General features: G+C 45.5%; 1 protein-coding gene across 2 annotated transcripts in view; it reads right to left on the bottom strand.

Annotated features, from left to right (window-relative positions):
* CADPS (calcium dependent secretion activator) overlaps positions 1-21,557 on the bottom strand; it is a 210,316-nt gene that overhangs the window by 110,077 nt on the left and 78,682 nt on the right. For both annotated transcript variants that reach the window (XM_034066465.1, XM_034066466.1), the window contains exons 6-7: positions 20,083-20,204; positions 3,466-3,577 (exon numbers count right to left, since the gene is read on the bottom strand). In XM_034066465.1, coding sequence (XP_033922356.1) covers positions 3,466-3,577; positions 20,083-20,204 — 234 coding nt within the window. The remainder of the gene's footprint in view (positions 1-3,465; positions 3,578-20,082; positions 20,205-21,557) is intronic.

Here is a 21,557-nt window from a genome sequence, read left to right as displayed (position 1 = left end):
ATCTCCAGCCTTCCTGACATTTCCCATGTGAGGGGTGCTGCTTCATGGGCTCAGAAAGTTCACCATAAAAAGGTTGATCCATTGCTATTATCAGGTTGTGGGGAAGCTGGCTTCACTTTTTGCTTACTGTTAAGACTGGATGCAGTAGGTTACATTTTAGGTAGGCTGGTGTGTTTGGGGTCCCTTCCAACTCAAACCATTCTATGATTCTGTTCTCTCAGAACGACACCACTTCTACCATCTTCTTCTGGTGTTGCCTTTTGTGTCCTTCATGGTGGCTTAACCCTGTCTCTCCTATGCTTATTCCTCTTCTGATGCTTTCTCTCTCAGAGGTGACTTTGCCTGGCACAAATTCATTCAAGTCTCTGCTGTCCAGTAGTGAGATGAATATCCTTTAAACCCATTCACCTTTCTGCAAGCAAATTATTTCACAAATGGCAGCATTCCCCCTTGTTATTTGATGTGCTGCCATCACTCATCCCTTGATCACACTTGGTCCATGCTCCTGCCAAACTCCAGCCCCAATCATAATCTTGTATTCCTCTGCTCTTCAACCTTACTGCTGAGTCAACAACCAAAGGCTGTTTTCCACCAAAATATCCTTGATGCTTTTGTCCTCTGATGAATGATTTTAGAAGTCTCTTATGAAGCCTGAGGTTAATATCAGCAGATTCTCAACTTTGCTCTTATGCACCAGCATTATTTATCATTCCTTTTATTGAATTAGACTAATGCTTTCTCTGGCAGGAATCTGAACCTATCATTAGTTACAAAAATAACCTAGTAATGTCAGTCTCTACTACATCACTCTTGGATAAACCCCCCTGAAGACAAAAAGAGTCCTCCCTGCAGGGTGGTGTTAGAGACACAGATAGCCCCAAACTCCGAGGAATATTCGAGGACCCCCATATTAGGTAGGTGATGCAAGCACATAGACTTGCATTAAACTGCATCTCTTGGCAAGGCAGCAGCCACTCAGAGTGTTTGGAATGCTCTCTACCTTGATTTCTAACTCCTTTTCATTAAAAGGCGTATAAACTTTCCTCAGTGTTGTTGCAATTCATGGCTCTTCCCCTCCTTGCTCTCAGTAGATGAAATCTTGGCACAGCTGAAATTGTGCGACCCTTGCCACTGGCTTCAATAGGGCCAGGATGTATTCCCATGCCTTAAGCCGCCCATCCAACAGTTCACGGCTTGGGAGCATTTCCCAGCTCTCCCTGGTGAAATGAGGAGTGTCGGCCAGCTGCCAATTCAACACTTGCAATAGAAAGCGGGCATTGTACAGGCCTGGCAGAGCACAAAGCTACTTCTCAAAGGGCAGTGAGCATGGGTGTTTTTGTGTATACAACCTGCTTCCCTCCTCCCCCTGTGCAGACAGGTCTGTGCCCACTCCAACAACTAAACCAGGGGCTTAACATGCTCCTGGTTTCATTGTTTCATTACAGAAGAAATCCTTATGCAGCCTGATTAGACACGTGTCATCTCGCAGCTTCTCCAGGCACATTGAGCATCCCTTTGAAGTCTGGCCATTTGAAAGCACTGGTGGCCACAGGCCAGGGGAAATCACTGCCCAGCTCCCCGTGCTCACTGCTGCTGGCCCATGTCCTTCAGCCTGCAGAAGCTCAGGGCCAAGGGATGGCTTCCCGCTGGACAGGAATTAAAGCGCATCAGTGGGGCTGGCTCATCAGCATTTCAGGGCAACAGGGGCTGCTTTGGGCCCTGACATCCTTCTCAGAACAACATGCCTAGCTAATTGCTTCCCGGGACCAGCAAAGTCAGCACTGCTCATGCTTGCCAGTGGAAACAAGACTTACAAAGCAAGCAGGTCTACACCGAGTGTAACCACTCAGGGGGAAAAGCCCTGAATGGCATCGTGGCTGGCTGGGTGAAAAGCTCTGCTCAGCATGCTGCAGTGAATAAAGGCAGCAGTACTGAGCTGTTTGAAGAAGAAGGTTTTGAAAATAATCCTGAAAATATTATGATGCTGTGCAGCAAAGCAACTGCAGGTCTCCAGCTGGGGTACTGCAGCCTAGTGTGGTCATCCCCTTTGTTAGAAGAGGAGGAGGACATGGAGAAAGGAAAGACCAAGGTGTGGATGAGGGAAATCTAAATGGCTGTGACTCTTTGAATACAAGATTGATAGGACAAAAGAAGGGGCAGCTTTACTTTTCTCTCTCTCAAGTGCAAAAACAAAGGATGTTACATGAATGTGAAAACACAGCTAAAATGAACATAAATTATATGAGACAAAAATCACACACAGCACTCTCCACTACAAAGATAGAAACTAGGACCTGAAAGAACATTTGGCACTTGTATGAACAGGATGAACACAAAACCACATGAATTAGGAAAAACTTTGTTGCATGGACAGACTCTCCTGTGTTAAGGCACAAGCAGACATGGAGTTAGCAAGAAACATCCCAATGGGTTAGTCCACAATTGGAAATACTGTATTTGGGCTTGCCACAGGATCAGTGGGTTTCTTGACCATGGCTTTCTTGTCCACAGCCATAGAGACAGGGCAGGGAGCAAGGTGTGCTGCAGACAGAGCCCACTGTGCTCCTGGAGATTGCTCAGGTCACGCTGAACTGTGACCCAGGAGGTGCAGCCTCTCTTACCCTGAACTGATTTTCATGGGGCCTTCACCATGCTAATGCTGCTGAAGAGCTGAGGAAGGCATGGCAGGGAGTCTGCTGCCACTTATGCCTGGGGCCAACACAAACTATACAAATCTATGGAGATTAACTGAAATGTCCCAAACGCACAGAAAAGTGCTGCCCACAGATATTCTGGAGCTGTGGGCTGCAGCAATGGAGGGTCACCAATGGGCACTGGTTTAGAGATCACAGCTGAGGGGCAGAGATGGAGTTGGCTCTGTGGGCAGTATCCTGGGGATCTGAGCTCTTTACTATTAACATCACTGATGGAAGCAATGAGCCCCCCATGTTTCACCTCCCAGGGCAGCCCCTCTGAAACCACCGGTTCAGTCACAGTCCCCAGGGGAAGCCAGGATTTGAAGCCCTTTGCAGTGAGCACCACAGTCAGTGCTTTCAAATGCTCAAACTGTGCGCCGGCTGCTCAGCAGATATGAGAGCAGCTTAACACTCCCTTGCCAAACTTCAATCCTTTCTTTTTTGCTTCAGCATAATCCCCTTTTCTGCCTCAGGAATGTCCATTTCCGTAAGCAACTTCTAAGGCTTTCCGGACTGCCAATATCACACACAAGATCCTCTGCCTTTGCTCAGTGCAGGCACAGCCAGCTGAAATGCTGCCATTAAAAACTCACAACAAAGACAGCATGCGAGATGCACTCCTTTACAGCAGTGGAGAGCTTTCTTTTCCCCCGTCTTGAAGCTTGGCAAAAAAGCAGAGCATGTTGTGCTCCAAGGATATTTCCGTACAGGAGAGATTTCTCTAGAAAAGCAAGGCCAGAAGGAAGCATTATTAAACTCACAATCTTACCCTCCCAAGCTCTTTGTCCTCCAAAGCCAACACTCCCGTGCTCTCCGTGAACAGCTTCACCTTCACTGCAGGAAGCGCATGTGTTGTTGTGAAATCTCCTTGGGTGCCCCAGCTGTGAAAATAAGGACAGAGATGCTCGGATCAGCAGCATTACAGCCTGGGCATGCAGTGGTTAACTGAAAATGTCCTGCATGGCACAAGCCAAAGTGGCTGGGCTGGCTAATTGACAAGGGTATTAATTATCTTCTTTGGGAAATGTGGGACAGATGTTTGGAAAACCCATGATGGTTCTCTGGGGGGAAAAATTAGAGTATTTGGGAGCAGTGTGGAGCAAAATTTAAGAGAACTTTTTTATTTAGAAAGAACAATATGTCTCCTGCAGCGACAACCTATATAGCCATTACAGGAGCTGAGGATTGAGGACATGGGCACTCAGGATATCTGTAACTGCTCATGCTCCTGCTCTTCTCTTGTCTGATTGACCTCTTCTTTCCAGGCTGGTAGTGAGGTTTGCTTTCCCTGAAGAAACCCCTATTTAACCTGGGTTCTCTTCCAAATCCCAGCCCAGCCCTCCAGCCCAGGTCAAGTTCAAGCCATTACATCTGGAGTAACCTGTTTGCTCGGACTGCAGAGCAGGACACCAGCTCCTTGGGGATGGGACAGCAGTGGCCAGAAAGTGTCCATCTCTCCAACTACATAATGAACCAAGACCTGAGACCACCAGCTACTATTTGTATTCTAATCCTGGCTGGTTCCATGGAAAAGAGTGTTATGTAGGATGGATGGTGATACCCGCAATGTCCTGACCTGCGCTGGCGGGTGTCCTCATGGGGTTCTCTCAAGGATACCCACATGTTACGCAGCAGCCAGCACTGATTTAGAGACAGTGGGGGAAAGAAACCTGTGAAACACACTACCCCTGTTCAACACCCTAACAGGCTTTTCAAATAGGCTCCTGAAGAGCCTCCACAAGTGGTGTCACTCAGAGCAACACATCAAGTTAGTCACCTGTTTTCAGGTTTTTGAGATGCAGGAAAGCTTCCCCTCTGGCAAACTGGCACAGACTGAAGAGGGTCACAGAGCAAAAATTAAATGGAACTTGAACTGATGCCTATTTGTAAGCTTTAAACAATTTTGAAAGCAGCAGAGAAGAAAATACCTTCTACACTAAGGGGTAAAAAGACATGTTTGAGACTTCACGGCTGTGTTTCAAGCTTTGTTTCTATGGCTTAGAAAGTTAGAAACTTCCTAAAATTAAGCCAGAAAGAAACTTGCAGATAGAGCGAAGCAAAGAGTCCCTAAATCCACACTTGCCCTTGTTTGCAGAGAACAGGGCAGCCAAAGGGCAGAGGGAGGACTAGGGAAGAGCTCACCACTGCATGGAAGATGCTCCTCAACATCTGATTGTCCAGAGGCCCAGTGTGAAACTAGCAGATAAAAAAATGCTCTTTTTATTTTTTGTTCTCTTTGTCATTATATATATATATATATATATATATAATTCATTGGGAACTAGATTTCTGTGTTGTTCCCAGATACCCCTGAAAATTCATCACACTTCAAACCTCATGCAAAGTGTACAAGCAAGCTTGAATAATTACAGACCAGGTGTTGCTTGTAACCTAAGAGTGTGGCATGAGCAACTCCTCTGAGTAATGTCATGGAACACACACTGCAACTTAGAATACTGCAAATCAGAGGAGAGATTATAGCATATCTCACTAACAACTTCTATTCACTCTCATGCTATTAATGACACTTATTCTACATTGTCCTCAAACTAGATGCTCTGCTGAAGAAATGCAGTTCCCTTGAAATGACTGAGAAAAGGCTCAGAGGACATGTGGTCCAGTGACTAGGTATTCTTTAAACATAAATACCAAACAGCAGGTTTTGCATCTGGAAGGTTATTGGAAACAATAAATTACTCCTTCCTGCACACAAAAGGTATGGGTTTATGCCTTACTCTTCACTGAGCAGCTCTTGTCCAGCTGAACTTAGCAAATGAGTGTGTTCAGTGCAGAGCTGATTAAAACTCAGTTTCTTTGGCAGCTTTGCTCTCAAGTTTTCTCTCCTGGTGTCACTGTTCCACATATTTCATCTTTTATGATGATGCATCAAACTGCCACCAGTGTCAGGGAACAGAGGCTTAAATTATCTACAGCACTACAGGTCCAGCCACATCCTCAATATTCTACCTTTTCCATGTGTGAGCCATCAGCTACCTAATAAATGTTTTAAGCATAAGAAACAACCTTATTTTCTATTTGCAGCTTTAGGTCACAGGTTATGTTTTCTCTCTTTAAAAAACTGTGTTGTCACCAGCAAGAAAAGTAGGAAGATAATCTTGCTTTGGGTAAGAGGCAAAAGGAAGAAAATATCCAAACCTTACGCTGTGTATTTTGACAGCATCTGCTTTATAGAACTCATATCTCTGTTTACTATTAAAAAGCTCTTATTTGCTGAAGCATTCCCAGACCATATGTTATCAACAAATGTTACTAACCAAATACAAACAGTAATTTTCATTAGGTTTCCTTCATGAGAACAACATTAACCACAAAGGGAATAAATGTTTCAAATGACAGTAAACATACATAGCAAACCCTTGACAACACTGGTGCTTACATATTCATACCCCCAAAAGCCCTGAAAAGATCTCAGCCAACAGAGACACTTGGAAGTTGGGTTTTGTGTAGGTTGAAGCCTGTGGTGATGTCATTAGTTGCCATAGTGATGCTCAGCATAAGGCCATAATTCATGTCACTGAAACATCATTTGTATTCAATCTAAGTACACGGTTTATCTGGGCTGTGTATTAAATTATTATTCAGAAAATTAGCTCTGGACAGTAGTTAGGTATTAGGATCTTCTGAGGGACTAACCAAGTAATGGTTTCATTCCCATATTTAATCATTAAGCAGGTGATTGCTGCAGGAGTTTCTGTACTCAGAAAGTGCCTTGGGACCTGTTCTGGGCAAATCTTCTCATGAAGCAGCCATGCTATCTTGTCCCCATATCACAGCTCATGCTGACACTTCAAAGCAATGATACATCTGTCAACAAGGAAAAATAATGTCCATTCATCCATCTATCTACATATATACATGGAACAGAAAAGCAGACCACAAGCAGGAAAATCCTGACAGTACTTTCTGACAATTAGAACCACACTATCTGTGTCCCACTTAAATCCTCAGCCCCGCATTTGTTATTGCCCAGTTTATCCCAAAGCCTGGAGCTGACCAAGAAATGCTCCTGTGCATAGGAGCATTTGTGCTCCGATTTGTGCACAGGGACTTTGCTAGAATTATCACCCTATTTATGGTATCTCTGCTGTCCCAGTGATATCATTAGGACCTGCTTGTGTCTCCAGGGTTTATAGTTAGGAATCAAAGTTACGATGAGCAGGCTAAACTCTTCTAACTGCAAACAGCCAGAGAATGAGATATGCCCCTGGTGATCTTCTGGCAAAGCTTCAGGCTGATGCTACCCAGCCATTCCCAGCTTACAGACAAAACAAGTAAGACCACCTGGGATCCTCATGTTGCTGCTGTACCAAGCTCTTACCCTTTTCTGCCATAAGATCACTGCAGAAACAAGAGTCTTCATCCTATGAATGTGAAGTGCTTTACATCCTGGTATTTGGCTGTAGCCTTTGAGTGCTACCAAAACACAGACACAGCTATTATAAAGTCATAAATTATGATGCAGCCAAAAAGACAAAATCATTCAAATGCCAAGGCACTGCTATGTTACAGAGTGTAAGAAACTGCTAGGGATATGAATAAGGCTTGAGCTAAACCCTTCAAGAGTCCTTGTCCTGATGGCACCCACATACCACATCAAACCCGGCAGCAGGGTCTCTGACTCCAGCTGTTTTTCTCCACAGTATCCCACTTTTGTGGCCTAACCAGTGATTTATCCATCCTTGAGAGATACTGACTTAATCATTTCACCTCTAGTGTGTAAAAGTTCCTCTAAAGGGAATTTTAGCATCCATGACTTTCTCATCAGTGAATATATGTTAATACTCAGCAGAATGCATTATGTTCCTGTACTGTCGTCTCTAGCAAATCTGCTTCCTCCCTGTCTGTTTTGAAACATTAACCCTTCTTCCATCACTGCTCTTGCAACTTGATCTAACCAGAACATCAATGCCTGTGATTTCTATAAATAACGAACAAGCACAACTGTGTTATACTGCTGGGCCATGAATCAGCCCTGTTAAGCAGCTCGGCCTGTCAACAGGCTAACATGGGAGCAGCTGGAAAGTGATGTGCTTTTGGCGTGGTTGACATTTAAACATGATCTATGAGCAGTTACCATGGGCTTCAGAACTGCCAGAGGACGCCTTTTCTCCCTCTCCAGATATAGCTACTGAAACAGGATTGCTTGCCAGCCTGTGTGCAATAAACATGAAAAAAATCAGAAAATAGAAGTAAAAATGCGTATTCAAGGAGAGCTATGCTCCTCCCTTGGTGAGTTCACTCCAGGTGTCCATCACACTCAATGTACACAGTAATATCCTGGGGCATGCCCAGGGAGATGCTATCCTTTTGCTTTGTTCCCACAAGTTGTCTAAGTATACAAGCCTTACAGAACAATACTCCTGCACATTGGTCAGATTTGCAGTAGTTCATTAATCCACTGCTCAGTGTGGGTTTTCAGATGTTAACTGAATCAGCAGCAATTCCTGAGCACATCCTTGGGAATGCAGAATGTGCAGCTGATCCCATCCCTGCACACAGCCCCCTTAGCCAGCATCACCCATCTTCCTGCAGCAGACAACTGTCCACAGAGGCAGGAAGGTCCATCTGAAAGCCCTGTAGCAGATGTGACCATGCATGGGACAAAATCTGCAAGGCCAGCTTAGCCTCCTTTGCTGTCCTGGGATGGGATCTGCTAGTAACCCAAGGATCATTCTGGCAGCCTCCTTCATGAGCTGCTGGTGCAGGCAGGAAAGGGTTGTGCTCCATGCACTGCTCTTCATCCACATCCTTCACCCTGACTCTGCCAGCTCCCACACCAGCCTGTCCGTGTCCCTCCAAAGCTGGTGAAGGGAAGCTCATCAAGAGAGTGGCACAGACAGCACCCTTATAAGACACTGCCTGTGTGTCTTATTCTCCTTTTTTGAGGAGACACGTATCAGCAAAGTCACCTTTTGGTGAGTCACTGCTTCACCTGGTGGGATGTTTTTAATCCAGCCTTGGTTCCTCAGCTGACTGCAGTGCCCAGCTGTGCTGCCTGCTGGAGCTGGATCCTGCTCTAAGGATGGAGAGTTCCAATCCCACTTCAGTGCTGGGAGACTAAAATGCTATGTACAGTCTTGGTCTAGCTCTTCCAGAAATCCTACCTCACAAATGATGGTGTTTGTTCTTTATCCTATTCCTTTCCTCCCAGAAGAGACCTATCCAGGAAACAGCCTTAAATCTTGGGTCACAAATCATGTATGCCCAAAGCTTGAGCACTGAGAAAAACGAAAGTTAGAGAAGCAGCACACCAGGCCCTGAGCTAACCCACCTTCATGCAGCTGATGGAGTAGTACACCTTTTCCTCTAACGTAATGCTGAAGTCTGTTTCCTTTTTACATATTTCTAGAGATACAAGTAAGGAGGAAAAGAAACAGTTTAAGTTTGTTTAACAGTGAAGTGTATGTGAAGAAGCATGAAGGAAAGCTTTTTGTTATATTCTCTAATGCTTTACGTATACCAGCCATTTAAAGATATGAAATAGGGGTTGACAACCAGCATTGTGGTTATCATGATCTTTCTGAACTTCTCTTGGCCACACTCAGAAGCTGCAGCTCATTAAAGCAGACCACACACAGACTTACTCATCTCAACAGCAAAACCTGATGCAGGGATGGCAATAATTCAACCAGGATGAAAATGCTCATTTCATTATCAGAAATGGGTATTTGTGAACTTCTAGGAATGACATAACTGAGACAAGAATTCCTTGTGCTGAGCCCTTCACAAGCAGCCAGCTCACTCCTCTTTGGAAGCAGTGCTCACACCTGCACCAGCTGGATGACAAAGCTGTAATAAAAAGAAGCAGGGCATGCCAAAGCCTTCAGGAGAATATATATTTTCTGCGACTCCCATGGGTAATGGCAGTGGGTGATAGGGGTTTGGTTTGTGTCTGAGACTTGAAAAAACCCAAAGGCAACAGAAGTATTCAGGCTTTGTTTTAGGCTCTCCAAGAAAACCCACAGCCTGGGACTCACAGAGTCCCATAAACCACAACCAATTTGGGGATGCTGGGTTAGGGGTAGTTACAAACTGGTTTGTAACTTACTGCAGTAGGACTACAAACCTCAGCTGAGATCAGCTGAGCTCTTCCAACAAACCTAACCCAGTGTGCAATGCGCCACCACAAGAGATATCATTACTGAAAGGTAAAAGATGATTTAGAAACAAAATAAGGTGCTGAGTAAAGACATCAAACAAAGAAGGAAGCACCTGTTCTGCAGCATTCAGCAAGTGCATCATGCTGTGGATGAACTACAAGAGGTGTCAATTCCTCCCACCAGCAGCAGCCAGCCACCAACAAAACAGCAACTCATTTAATTCATTTGGTGGGGTTTTGTGGGACTGAGTTTGGATTTCACATGCTGCAGGGGGCCTCAATGGAATTGTGTCTCTGAGGAAAGGATTTAACTATCAGGAGAGAATGCTGAGACACAAGACCAATCACAGCTGTGGAAAACCACAAGTTTAGGGGACTGTAGTACCATGTACACATGCCCGTGTCACCTGCCTTAGGCTCCTGCTATTGTAATAAGGAGAGATCTAATTAATAATCAGTCAAGTTAGGCCTTAATTTTCCTCATCCTAATTTAGAGGCAGCAAGCAGATGAAATGAAGCCTGACCTAAAAGCACTCCTGTATTTCCAATTGCTAAGAAGGGGTGCTGGAGGTGCTGCTGCAACTGCACAAGAAAGATCTGAGAAGAACATCTCAAAGCATATATAAAGAAGCAGAGAGCCTTCTACATTTCTGCTCATGCAAAAATGTCCTGGGCTAGGAAATACCATTCAGAGTTAAGGCAGGTACCTTTCCACTCTGCCTTGAGAGAATGGTTTGCATCTGTAACACATCTTCATACCCAAGAGATGCTGAGCTTCCTCTAGGATTCCTCCCACGGTTAAAGTCTGATGTGTTTACTCACCTTCAGAACATGATAACCAAAGTCATCAGACACAGGCTGACAATGCACCCTATTTTGGTTCACATCTGTTTGCTCTCCTCCCTTTCTGCTGACAGAACAGCCTTTTAGTCCCATCCCCTCAGAAAGAGCTGAGCTGAAGTGGGAGTGACAGCACAAACAGATTCAATTTCTCCTTGCTTTTCCTGTATAGACTTTGCACTGAAAGTAAAACCTGCTGTCACCAATGCTGGTACTATGCAGGTGATCAGCAAGATCCCTGCACGTGTAGAATGCAGTGGTGGTACCTGCCTTCTCCTGCCTCTGCATGGAGCAGTGATGTCTGCTAATAGGATAACCCGAGGGCTGAGTGAGTGAATTCTTTCCTGTGACATCCCAATTCCTGTTGAGCATATAATGCTCCCTCTGCTAAAAAAATAACAAAGAAAGCACCATTAGTAACTATTTTGCTTAGTAAAAAGGGTGTTCATTTACCCAAAACCACAACTGCAGAAAGCACGAGGATATTATCAAAAAGGTGATCAGAGACAGCATGTCCCTGTGGTCTGCACTCCTTCTAGCAGCAGCTAAGGATGTCTTCCAACCTCCAGCATTTCATAGGCTGTCCATTTTTTGTTTGCACAGCTCCGAGACACAATGTAAGTGTCACGCACGCAGACACCATCTTGCTGAACATCATGCAGCCAGCAGTACCAGACAGCTGACAAAAGGAACCATCTCTCCCTCCAGGAGCTGCAACTCCCACATCCTCAAACTGGCTACGGCAACATTATGGCTGCCGGCTGAGAGAGAAATCTGTCTGCGAGAGCATCACATCTGCGACTGAGCATGCAAGGTGCAGAAGGAACAGGGTAAAGCTGACAGAGCCCACAGCAAAGCAAAGCTTGTGAAGGTCTGCTCCTGCTCTGCTTGTGGCTCACACACAGTCTCCACAGACCCCGTTCCTGTGCCAGCACCATGTCTCTCAGCTGCCAGGGCACCGCAGCCAAGAGGAGCTGCTGAGGCCGACACAGCACAGCTTTAGGAACGCAAAGTCGGATGATTTTGGCTACACAGAAAATGCACCACTTGGTTTCCGCTTCCTGAGCATAGCTAATACACAGGGAAAGTCTTGGAAAGTTGTAAGGAGGGACGAGAGACAGATTTAACCACATAATAGCTATTTATGGCCACGAGATGGCATTCCTGCCCCAGAGATGTCCCTCTGCCGTGCCCGCAGCCAGCCCAGCCCCGCCCCAGCCCCTGTGCCCAGGACCACACATTCCTCCCAGCCTGTTTCAACCCCAGGCTGTGCTTCACTGCAGAAATCGCACGGCTGGTTTGTATGTGAATTTGCAGCAGTGTTATTCACCACAATCTTTAGGGTATGAATGGGGAAAATAAGTCGAGTGATTACTTAGCATGATTTAAATGACAATTGCTTTTCAAATGCCCTGCGCTTTTGCTTATACTATGATATTACAATTAGAGGAGAAAAGCTCAGCAAGACGAAATGGAAATGTAAGCCCAGAAACCTTTTACTGGGAGGCCTGAGCTGAAAGAATAATTTCTTTTGTAAGGGCTGCCTATTGCATATGCTTCACCAGTCTATCTGCTTTGGATACAGCACAAGTTAGTTTCATTCATGAAATGGGTCTATGTGCATTTACTATCTGTGGTCATTATCACTTCTTGTATAGGGTGACTGTAATGACAAGCACAGGCTAATCAAAATTTTCTTTGGCCAAAGATGCTCCTCTGAACCAGCTACAGAACTATGAATTTCACAGAATGATTATTTACTTCAGAGGTGGTTAAATCACTTCTATCAAATGTTACCATGTTGGTAAAAAATACATATAACTGCAGCAAGCTAAAGGCTTGGTTATGATTTAGACTTAATAAGGCGACAGACTTAATGCCCTGCCAGCTTTGCAGACAACTTGTGTCTCACAAGAACAGACCATGGAACATCAGACAGGTATTCTCTGCTTGAAAATACAGGCTATTGGTATTGTGCAAACACAGTCCAGACCCTCCTTTATAAATTCAGTAGATGAGAGCAGTAAAATACTTCCTAAATGCAAATAGAGCAGAAAAGGGCACAAGGTATCTTCCAAAATCAGCTAAAGAGGGGAACAAGGGGTGTGAGACTTTTTGTGCTGCCACTCGCATTTTTGCTGTCCTATATTCTTCAAAGCCAGGATCCAGGACAGGAAGCCCAGATCCAGACAGACCCTTTGGATGGGGCTTGTCTTGCCTAACTTCTTACAGCTAGAAACAAAGTCACCCTGGCATCTCCTGGGTCAGTGGGGATGGGTGCGCACTTCCAGCAGATGATGCCCACCCAGCCATCTCAGCCATCAGCATCCTCCCTGTTGTGAAATAGAAGCATTGCTCTACTTTCACAGTCAGGAAAACCAAAGTAAGGACCGAGCCAGCCACTGGTCCACACAGCCGCTGAGAAGAGCTAGAGCAAATCTGTTAACACCATTACTTTGTTCCCATGGGAGGTCCATCCCTAGATATGCATTTCACATCTCTGGCCTGACAATGATTGCAAAGCTGAGCAACCCCTGACTTGCAGGACTTCATCCTTCCTTTAGCAGTCATCCGGGGCTGGTAAGCCTTCTTCCCACACCCTGATGGATCCCACAGCTGCAGGGGCTGTGTGCAGCTGCTGGGATCCCCCTTCTCACCTCCTCCAAGACATGGAATGGCAACTGCTGGAGACACTCTCAGCTTCATTTGCCTACAACACCTTTTTCAACGTGAAACAGCTCGGAGTTGCTCTGGAAAGGGTTCACGAAAATGCTGCTGTGTCTCTGCACTCCAGCCACATTCACAATCTCTTCCCCCCATAAGCATGCCTTGCCCTCCTCACCCATGTACTGACACCAGTACCTAGCTTCTTTTTAGTGCTTTCACACACAGTGGTGCTGTTCACTGGGAGACCTAGCACATTCACAAAGGCAACAGGCCTCTCTGCCTTAATTGCACAGAAAGGACAACTAGAATGTTGAGAAATCACTGTCAAGGTTGGCTTTCCCATTAAACCTCTCCCAGAGCTCTGTTCAGGCACAGAACCAGCTCTTTAAAGTATGCTCTTTACCTCCATACGCTGCTTTGGAACCTGCAATAGCAGTACCCCTCATCAAATAATAATGTGCACTACTTGCACACAACACTTAAATAAACCAACAACTGGGCACTTTTCACATGTCTCATCCCCACCTTTCTCTCAGCAAGTGACGTGCAGAACTTGTACTAAAGCATGGCTTAACTTTTGTTTATCAAACACCAACCACGAGCATTAAAGGAAAAGACTGAATATATCCCAGGACTTCTGTTTTGCAGTCCTCCTCCTGTTTTAGCACTAATTCAGATCACTGAATCTCAGTCTCATTTCAATGTCATTTTGGTCTGTACCATCCTATGTTAAGGTTGTATGCATAGGAGTGATGAAGCAGACGGGTGTCAACGAAAATCGCCTTGGGCATCATCACGCCTTCTGGAATACTTTAATTTGAATGTATGCGCTATCACAGGAATACGTAACTCCCAAGTGCACAAGAACAGTCAAGAAATTAGACAGCTGGCAAGAAGAGAGAGACATTCATCTGCAAAAGAGAAGGTGCATAAGCTCAACCCTTACTAGACATTATCAAATCCATGCAAAAGCAGTGCTATGTATGCTCCAAAGGTTGAGGAAAACAGTCAGAGCTTGCACTTACTTGGTACCAGAGAACCCAACTACAAGAGGTAAGGCTATAAAACAAGCCTTCATTATTCTTCAACACAGTTTCTAGTGTAACATTTGTAGTACAGGGAGAGGAAGGACTGCAGTTGAGACCTTTGGGAGTAGGACCTCACCTGGGATCAACATCTGTACACTATTGCACCATGGCAGTGTGGTCGTCCGAGTGACACTTGGGGTGAGGGAATCCCTGTGGGCCAGTCTTTATTCTGGGGTAAAATTCAGCTGTTTAATCTAAAGACAATTCTTTGCCCCCCATTAACACTGGGGCAGCAGCTGATCTGTGCTAGAACAGCTACTGCAGATCAGCTATAAGGAAGCATCAGAAGAGGTTCTGAATTCCTAATTAAAAAGGCCACTAAACCACTTGTAAGATTTCCCATAACAGATCACACACTTGCATCTGGGTAATAACTTTTTACTGCATTTTTTGCTGTGCTTAATGACTTGTCCACAGCCTCCACTTTCAAGATATGGGAACGTCATAGTATAAATCTCAGGGGCATTATAGAAATACATGCACAAAAGGGGCTTTGAAGAGCAGGTCAGACTGAACTAACAGCAGAACCCTTCAGGTACAAAGGCTATGCACAGTCTCAAAAGAAAACTGGCTCCTAGACATACCAAACAGTACCTCTTCATGAAGGACTGTAGTGACAGGACAAGGGGTAGTGGGTTCAAACTTAAACAGGGGAGATTTAGGTTAGATGCAAGGAAGAAGTTGGTGAGGCGCTGGCACAGGGTGCCCAGAGAAGCTGTGGCTGCCCCATCCCTGGCAGTGTTCAAGGCTGGGTTGGATGGGGCTCGGAGCAACCTGCTGTAGTGGAAGGTGTCCCTGCCTGTGGCTCATACAGTTGGAACTGGATGAGCTTTAAGGTCCTTTCCATCTCAAGCCACTCTGTGAATCTGTACCTTGTGTAGGGGATTTAGAAACCACTTTGTACCCTTCAGCCCTGGAGAGGGGCTGAAAGCAAATCCCCTTAAGTTCCTGTCCCTGTCATTGTCACCTCTTAGCCTGGCAGCATTCAAGGGCTCAGGGCATCCGCACCAAGCTTGCTGAGCACAATGCTGAAGATCCCTCCTTCAAGACATTCCCCCAAACAGATCCCTTGGGGCAGACATACCCTCTGCTCAGGCCCCAGGAGTGAGGGCTGTATCTCAGAAGTGATGCTCTCTGATCTTAGCTGCACCCAGGGCTCAGTCCACCTACTTCTTGACACATTTATAAGGCTCCTGGAGGTCAACTAAGGAAAAACATCTGCACAGCTGTGAAATGAAATCACGCAACTGGAAAGGCAAGCCAATCAGACTGGGTAATTAAGACAGATTATATTTAATGCTGAAGCCATCCAGAAGAGGAAGGAGGAAGGGGGAAAAAAGGCAGAAAAAGCAGCTATCTCCTAAAATTTTCTTTTGCTTTGTGTTTTTTACTCAGTGTCATGAATTTTGCTTACATGAGGCTTAGCTAAGCATGCAAACCTGAATGTGAATGATGTTCCAGTCTGAGCTTTGCCATGGTGTGGTATCTCTGAAACACAGTGACAGCTCTGAGTGTAGTGTGGGCTCAGAGCACTGAAGTGACACATGGAAATCCAAGGCAGCTGGTCCTCCTACCTGTCTGCAGAGCCCACAGGGCTGTCCCAGCAGCCAGAACCAATGCTGGGAGTCGTGGTCAGCCTCTGTGGTTGCAGAACTTTACATCTGGAAAAGACCTACCAGACACGGCACTAACTGAGGGATACACAACTTGAATTACGGGCTAAACTCTGCTCTTACTCGCATCAGTATAAACCCCTTTAGTTTAGCAGAGTTAAATAAGCTCTACAGCATATGGAGTATTTATTTGTGATTTATGTGTCATGAAAGGATGTTTCCCATTGTGAAGTGCTCACAGCATCTCCCAACTAACTATGGCAGCAAAACACTGACTGCAACAAAATCCCCTTATCATGCTCCTACTCCATGCAAAGCTACCGAGCATCACTTTCAACTCCAGTGCCAAAGGCAGGGGATTCCTGAAAAGACCAGATTTTCCCCTTCTGCAAAGAGAGGACATTCCTGCTCACCAGCATCCCTTCCCACAGCACTTCTCCCTTTGCTGCTCAGTGCCCACGTTCCAGATGGAAATGGTGACTGAATGGCACCTGAGGAAGGATGCTATGTCTCTCTTCATGGTCAGGCAGTGGGCTCTGATGGATATGGCACACAATCTGAAATGAAGACCTGAGCTGGGTGATAAGCTTAGAGGTCTGGTGTAGGGATCTGAACAAGGGCGGCCTGTTGCAGCGGAGATAAAGAGCTGAGCTGTCAGAGCACCTTGAAAGGCATTCAGGGACCAGCATCAGAGCAAAGATAAGACAGGGCACTCCTGGCTCAGAGTGAGGTAGCTATGGGAACAGAGATGGAAAGGTTTAGAAGTTTACCAAAGACATTACTTTGCCAAGTGTGAATTTATGGAGAGGGCACGATGCCCAAGCTCTTGGTCACGACAAACAACATAAGAAATGACATGGAATCAGATGAGACCCACTGAATGTCCTCTCTCCAGCACTGCCCTGAAGAAAAAAATCTATGGAAAAATCCCCAGACAACAAAGAGTGATCTTTTTTCCTTCAAAAATAACAAGCTGCATACTCACTTCTCATACTCTGAGCTATCATGCAATCCTTGCACTAGTACTAAAGAGGCTGCTCTGCTTTGCATAACCTCAAAGTGAACACACTTCCAGAGCCAGAGGAATAGCCCACACCTTCGACCCTTCTTGGACATGCCAAAATGCCCACTTAGGTTGGCCAGATTCTTCCCCCGCCATATTTTTACTACTTCTAACCCAAATGGTTCAGCTGAGCTCATTGCAGGTACACTTGATTTGCACTACCATAAACCAGGTGAAAATGAGACTTATTTGCATGCTGAAATATGTCCAGTTGAATATATAACATTTATTCCTAAGGCATGTAGGACCTTGCTATTGTTTGAGTCTCTCTGTTTTCTTTTGCTCACTTCAGAGAAAGGTGCTATGATAAGATGATGAAACACTGGTACAGCCCAAGAGCACTGCTACAAGCACAGGTCACTGTTTAAATATATACAGCAGCCTCTAGAGGTTGTAGGACAGGGGTGCTGTGGCTGGACTTTCTGTGCTATTCCCAGACCCCGTAGCAGCCCTGTTCTCTGGCTGTGCAAGCAGCAGCATTACTAATGTAGCTCCTGGAAGGGCAGTGTTGGAGACATGCACAGCCACCTCACCCCTGTGCTTGGCAGAGAGCAGACCTCAGGGAAGGAGGGGTATAAACCCCTCAGCTATCTGCAAGAATAGAGTTCCAGTATGAAAAGCAGCAAAATCCTGCTCACACTGGGATTTGGGGTATTTTGTAGAGGCATCTGTGGGTTAGGCTATAATACAAAGGCTTTTTCTTACACAACTTATTAAAAGCACTCCTAATAATACACTGTGAGCCTGATCCAAAATAACCCTTGCTATTTTGGGTCTGGCTTTCTCTAGAACTGTGCCATCTCCTGTACCCGCGCTGAGGCAGATAATCCTCACATGAAAGGACTGGGCTTCAAATGTCAGGAATCCAACACGGAGCCTGAGAAGAAATAGCGGACTAGTATTTACTGCTTGTCCAAGAGCCATCCTCCTCACACTGATTGCTGGGTACACATAGCTGCTAACTCTGCTGCTGCCCAACTTCCTTCAACATCCACAAACAGGATTCAACCTCCAAAGTCACTAAGATGCTTTCAACCATCTTACTGTCAGAAACTGCTGGTTTTGCTCCAGGGAAGAAGAAAGGCAAATCTCTCATAGACCTAGACCAGTGCTTTTGGAAATCCTTCCCTCTCTGGTAAATTGCTTTTTTCCATTAGAGGTGCAGAGCCCAGGTTAGCTTTCTGTGATGGCCTCTGTTTTCTGTGGATGATTATTGCAGAGCTTTAACTTGGGTGATCTGTGGTTCTGGAATTAGAAAGTCCCAGGACCCTCAAGGAATACAACTGCAAAGCCTAGCCCCTCCCTAAGACATTTCTATAGGTATTAGCCCAAGTGCTGGAGCAATCCAGATGAAGTCAAGCCTGACCTGCACCTCTATAGGAAGCCAGCGGAGGGAGAGTATGAGTGCTATGAACTTGCATAACTCCTATCACACCGCAGCATTCAGCATTGGATGAATTTTCCTGAGGGCTGATGGCTCGAAGCCCAGACACTCTGCTTTTCATTATAATAAAAAGAACCACTCAATTAAAGAGCTCACTCCTGCAGCCGTTATTTTCAAACTAACACTTGTATAAATGGTCCTACAGCTGACAGCAAGAAGGATTGTGTAAGAAAGGACAGACCCTTTGAGCAACACTGTGATGAACAGACTAAGCTAAACAAGCACATGTAACTCAGAAGTGCAGTTTTCAGTATGGGTAGTAGTAACTTTCCCTAAATAGAGCCCAACTTTTTCCACTGATGCAATAAAAATACTTAAAATAGTAACAATTTCAGATTCTTATGGAAATTTCCCTTCAAGCACAGCTCTCCTACTTCCTTCCCTGAAGCAGATTTCAGTGTTTTGAAAAGTAAGCCAGGCTGCAGCACTTTCCCTGATTGGGAATATTGTTTTTAAACTGCTTACTGCAGATTCCTGCTCCTCCAGCACAGTGCAGGGCACAAGGCATCAGCAGTTTCTGTGCCTCTGCAGGAGGACAACCATAGAGGGAAGGCAGCCTGCCTTCAGCTCTACTCTCCTCTCCTCCTGCCTGCATCAGCTGGTCTTGAACTGTGTGTCTGCAGTGCTCACATGTAACGCAGCCTGGTGCTGTTGGCTCTCCTTCTACAAACTTGGCAACCAGCCACTCGAAGGGAATGGGATAGGGGAACAAAGAGAGAATATCCCAGCAGCCCACCTGCATGGCCCCCCACTGCTGCATATCACCTCGACAATTCTCCATTGTGAGGATGCTCACCAAGAACTCCATTTAAGTGTGAAATCTCTGCAGTGAACCAGAGGAAAACTGCCTCAAATCCATACAGGCAGTGTTCAAAGCTAAATAACCCGACAAATTGGAAGGGAAATAAGCCATTCATCATTTTCTCCTTCTAAATTAACAAAGATCAATCACTACTGGCAGGTTTATAACAACATCTGAGTAAGATAAATAAATCAAAGTAAGGGGTTAAGGCTGGAGATCTGGGGACCAGGTCAAAGAGGGCAGAACAAGACTCTGATCTTGCACTGGACTAGGGCAGAGTAACCTCAGATAAAGCTTTGAGTGAACTGAAGCTTTCCCCAGCAACTCTCTCCCACCTCTGGCTGTGGCTGCCAGAATGTTCCTTTCTTGTAGGGCCTCCAGAACCCTGACAGTGAGGATGAGATTATGCACCAGCACCTGCTGGCACCAGTTCAGATGGACACTCGGACAAGTATTTATCTAGGCTTACCTCCATCCTTATTTAGCAAAGTACTTACGTACAGGCACAAACTTATGTTTCTATGGCTACAATAGACATAAGCCTGTCATTAACACTCCCCCCCCAAACCCAGCTGGGGCTTACATGCCATTCTTAGTTACAGGATGATGCTCTGCATACATGGAAGGCCGTGTTTCTCCTCTTCTTCTCAGAGTCCCCTCTGGTCTCACCATACAGGAGCCAACCTGCAGCCACTTACCAGTGCAGAGAAGAGCATGGTGGAGAGAGCAAAAGGGAAAGCAAGACTTACGTTGGCTTTGAGGCTTCAGCCTGGTCAGTCTGCAGTTTCTCTCCACCTTCAACTTCCATGGTGCAGTACACAATGCGGTTGGGGGCCAGCGACTTCAGACCCTGCACCTCCATGATGACAACCTGTAGGGTAAAGAAAGAGAAATGTAAGAGGAGCAGCCTCCTTCACACCTTGCTCTGGCGGTTGAACCCATAGGGACAACTAGCATTGGGTCTGTATGGAGACAGGGAGGTCTCCCTCTGACTGCGCATAGGCTTGTTGAAACCCTTGGGTTACCAGGGCTGCACCAAGCCTCAGGAGATGGGCCTCATATACACGGCCTTGCTCCACCTAAAAGTGTCTTAATACATGAAATCCAGAGAAAAAAGCAGAATTACTCAGCTTGTGCCAAAAGTCTATTTTCAAGATTAATCATAGAATAGTTTGGGTTTGACTTTTGAAGATCATATAGTTCCAGCCCCCTGCCATGGGCAGGGACACCTTCCACTAGACCAGGTTGCTCCAACCTGGCCTTGGACACTGTCGGGGACGGGGCAGCCACAGCTTCTCTGGGCAATCTGTGCCAGTGTCCCACCACCCTCATCATAAACATTGTCTTCCTAAAATCTACCCTCTTTCAGTTTAAAACTGTTGCCCCTTGTCCTGTCACTACAGACCCTGGTAAAAAGTCTCCATCTTTTTTATAAGAAATCTTTCTTATTAAGAAATCACCATCTAAGTTCCTTGCAGGTAATTACAATTTCTTTTTTAAAGGAGACTAATCTTGTTAACCATGTACCTCAAGAAACACCATGGGAGTTTCTGTTCATGTTTTATTACAGATGTCTGTGAACTATATACACAGGGGGTTAAAATTCCTCTCCTCAGGTCTTCTGATCTGTCCTTGCACTGAGCACCCCTTCCCTGGCTCACAGAGCAACACAAACCCTCTGATGAGCACACATTCTCTGTAAAGCTGCCTTGTAGCAAGAGTTCCATGCACAGTCCTGTCAGCTCCTGAAGTCAGTGCTTCACTGAGCTTCTGCTTCCCATCAGATGGGGTTCAGCTGGAGCAAAGTGTCTGAGATGTCCATTGTAAGGAGGAGTCCCTTTATGCACAGCTATACACGCTGCACTGGCTTTTGCAAGAGAGGTCTGCTGCTTTGTGATAGTTCCCTGCTCCTCCATATGGAAACACCCAGAAGTCAAGCTTTATTTGATGCTGCTGTTGAAGGCACCATCTCTGGGTTCTACTTTGAAATAAGACTGAACTGAATATTATACAGCTGGTTTCAGACATCTCATGAATTGAACTCTGTGACAGCAGAACCAGTGCTGTTGAGTTTTGCATTGCCATGATGTATATATAACAAGAGACCCCTTAGGAAGAAAAATAACCATGAAACTACACAAAAATAGTATTTTCTGATTTTTCTGCATCCTACATTTTTCACCCCATCCTGGTAGCTGTTTTGACAATGTAACATAAACCCACT

This window comes from Melopsittacus undulatus, chromosome 9 (assembly GCF_012275295.1).
Source record: "Melopsittacus undulatus isolate bMelUnd1 chromosome 9, bMelUnd1.mat.Z, whole genome shotgun sequence".
Taxonomy (NCBI): Eukaryota; Metazoa; Chordata; class Aves; order Psittaciformes; family Psittaculidae; genus Melopsittacus; species Melopsittacus undulatus.
This window is presented reverse-complemented; position numbering and strand designations above follow the sequence as displayed.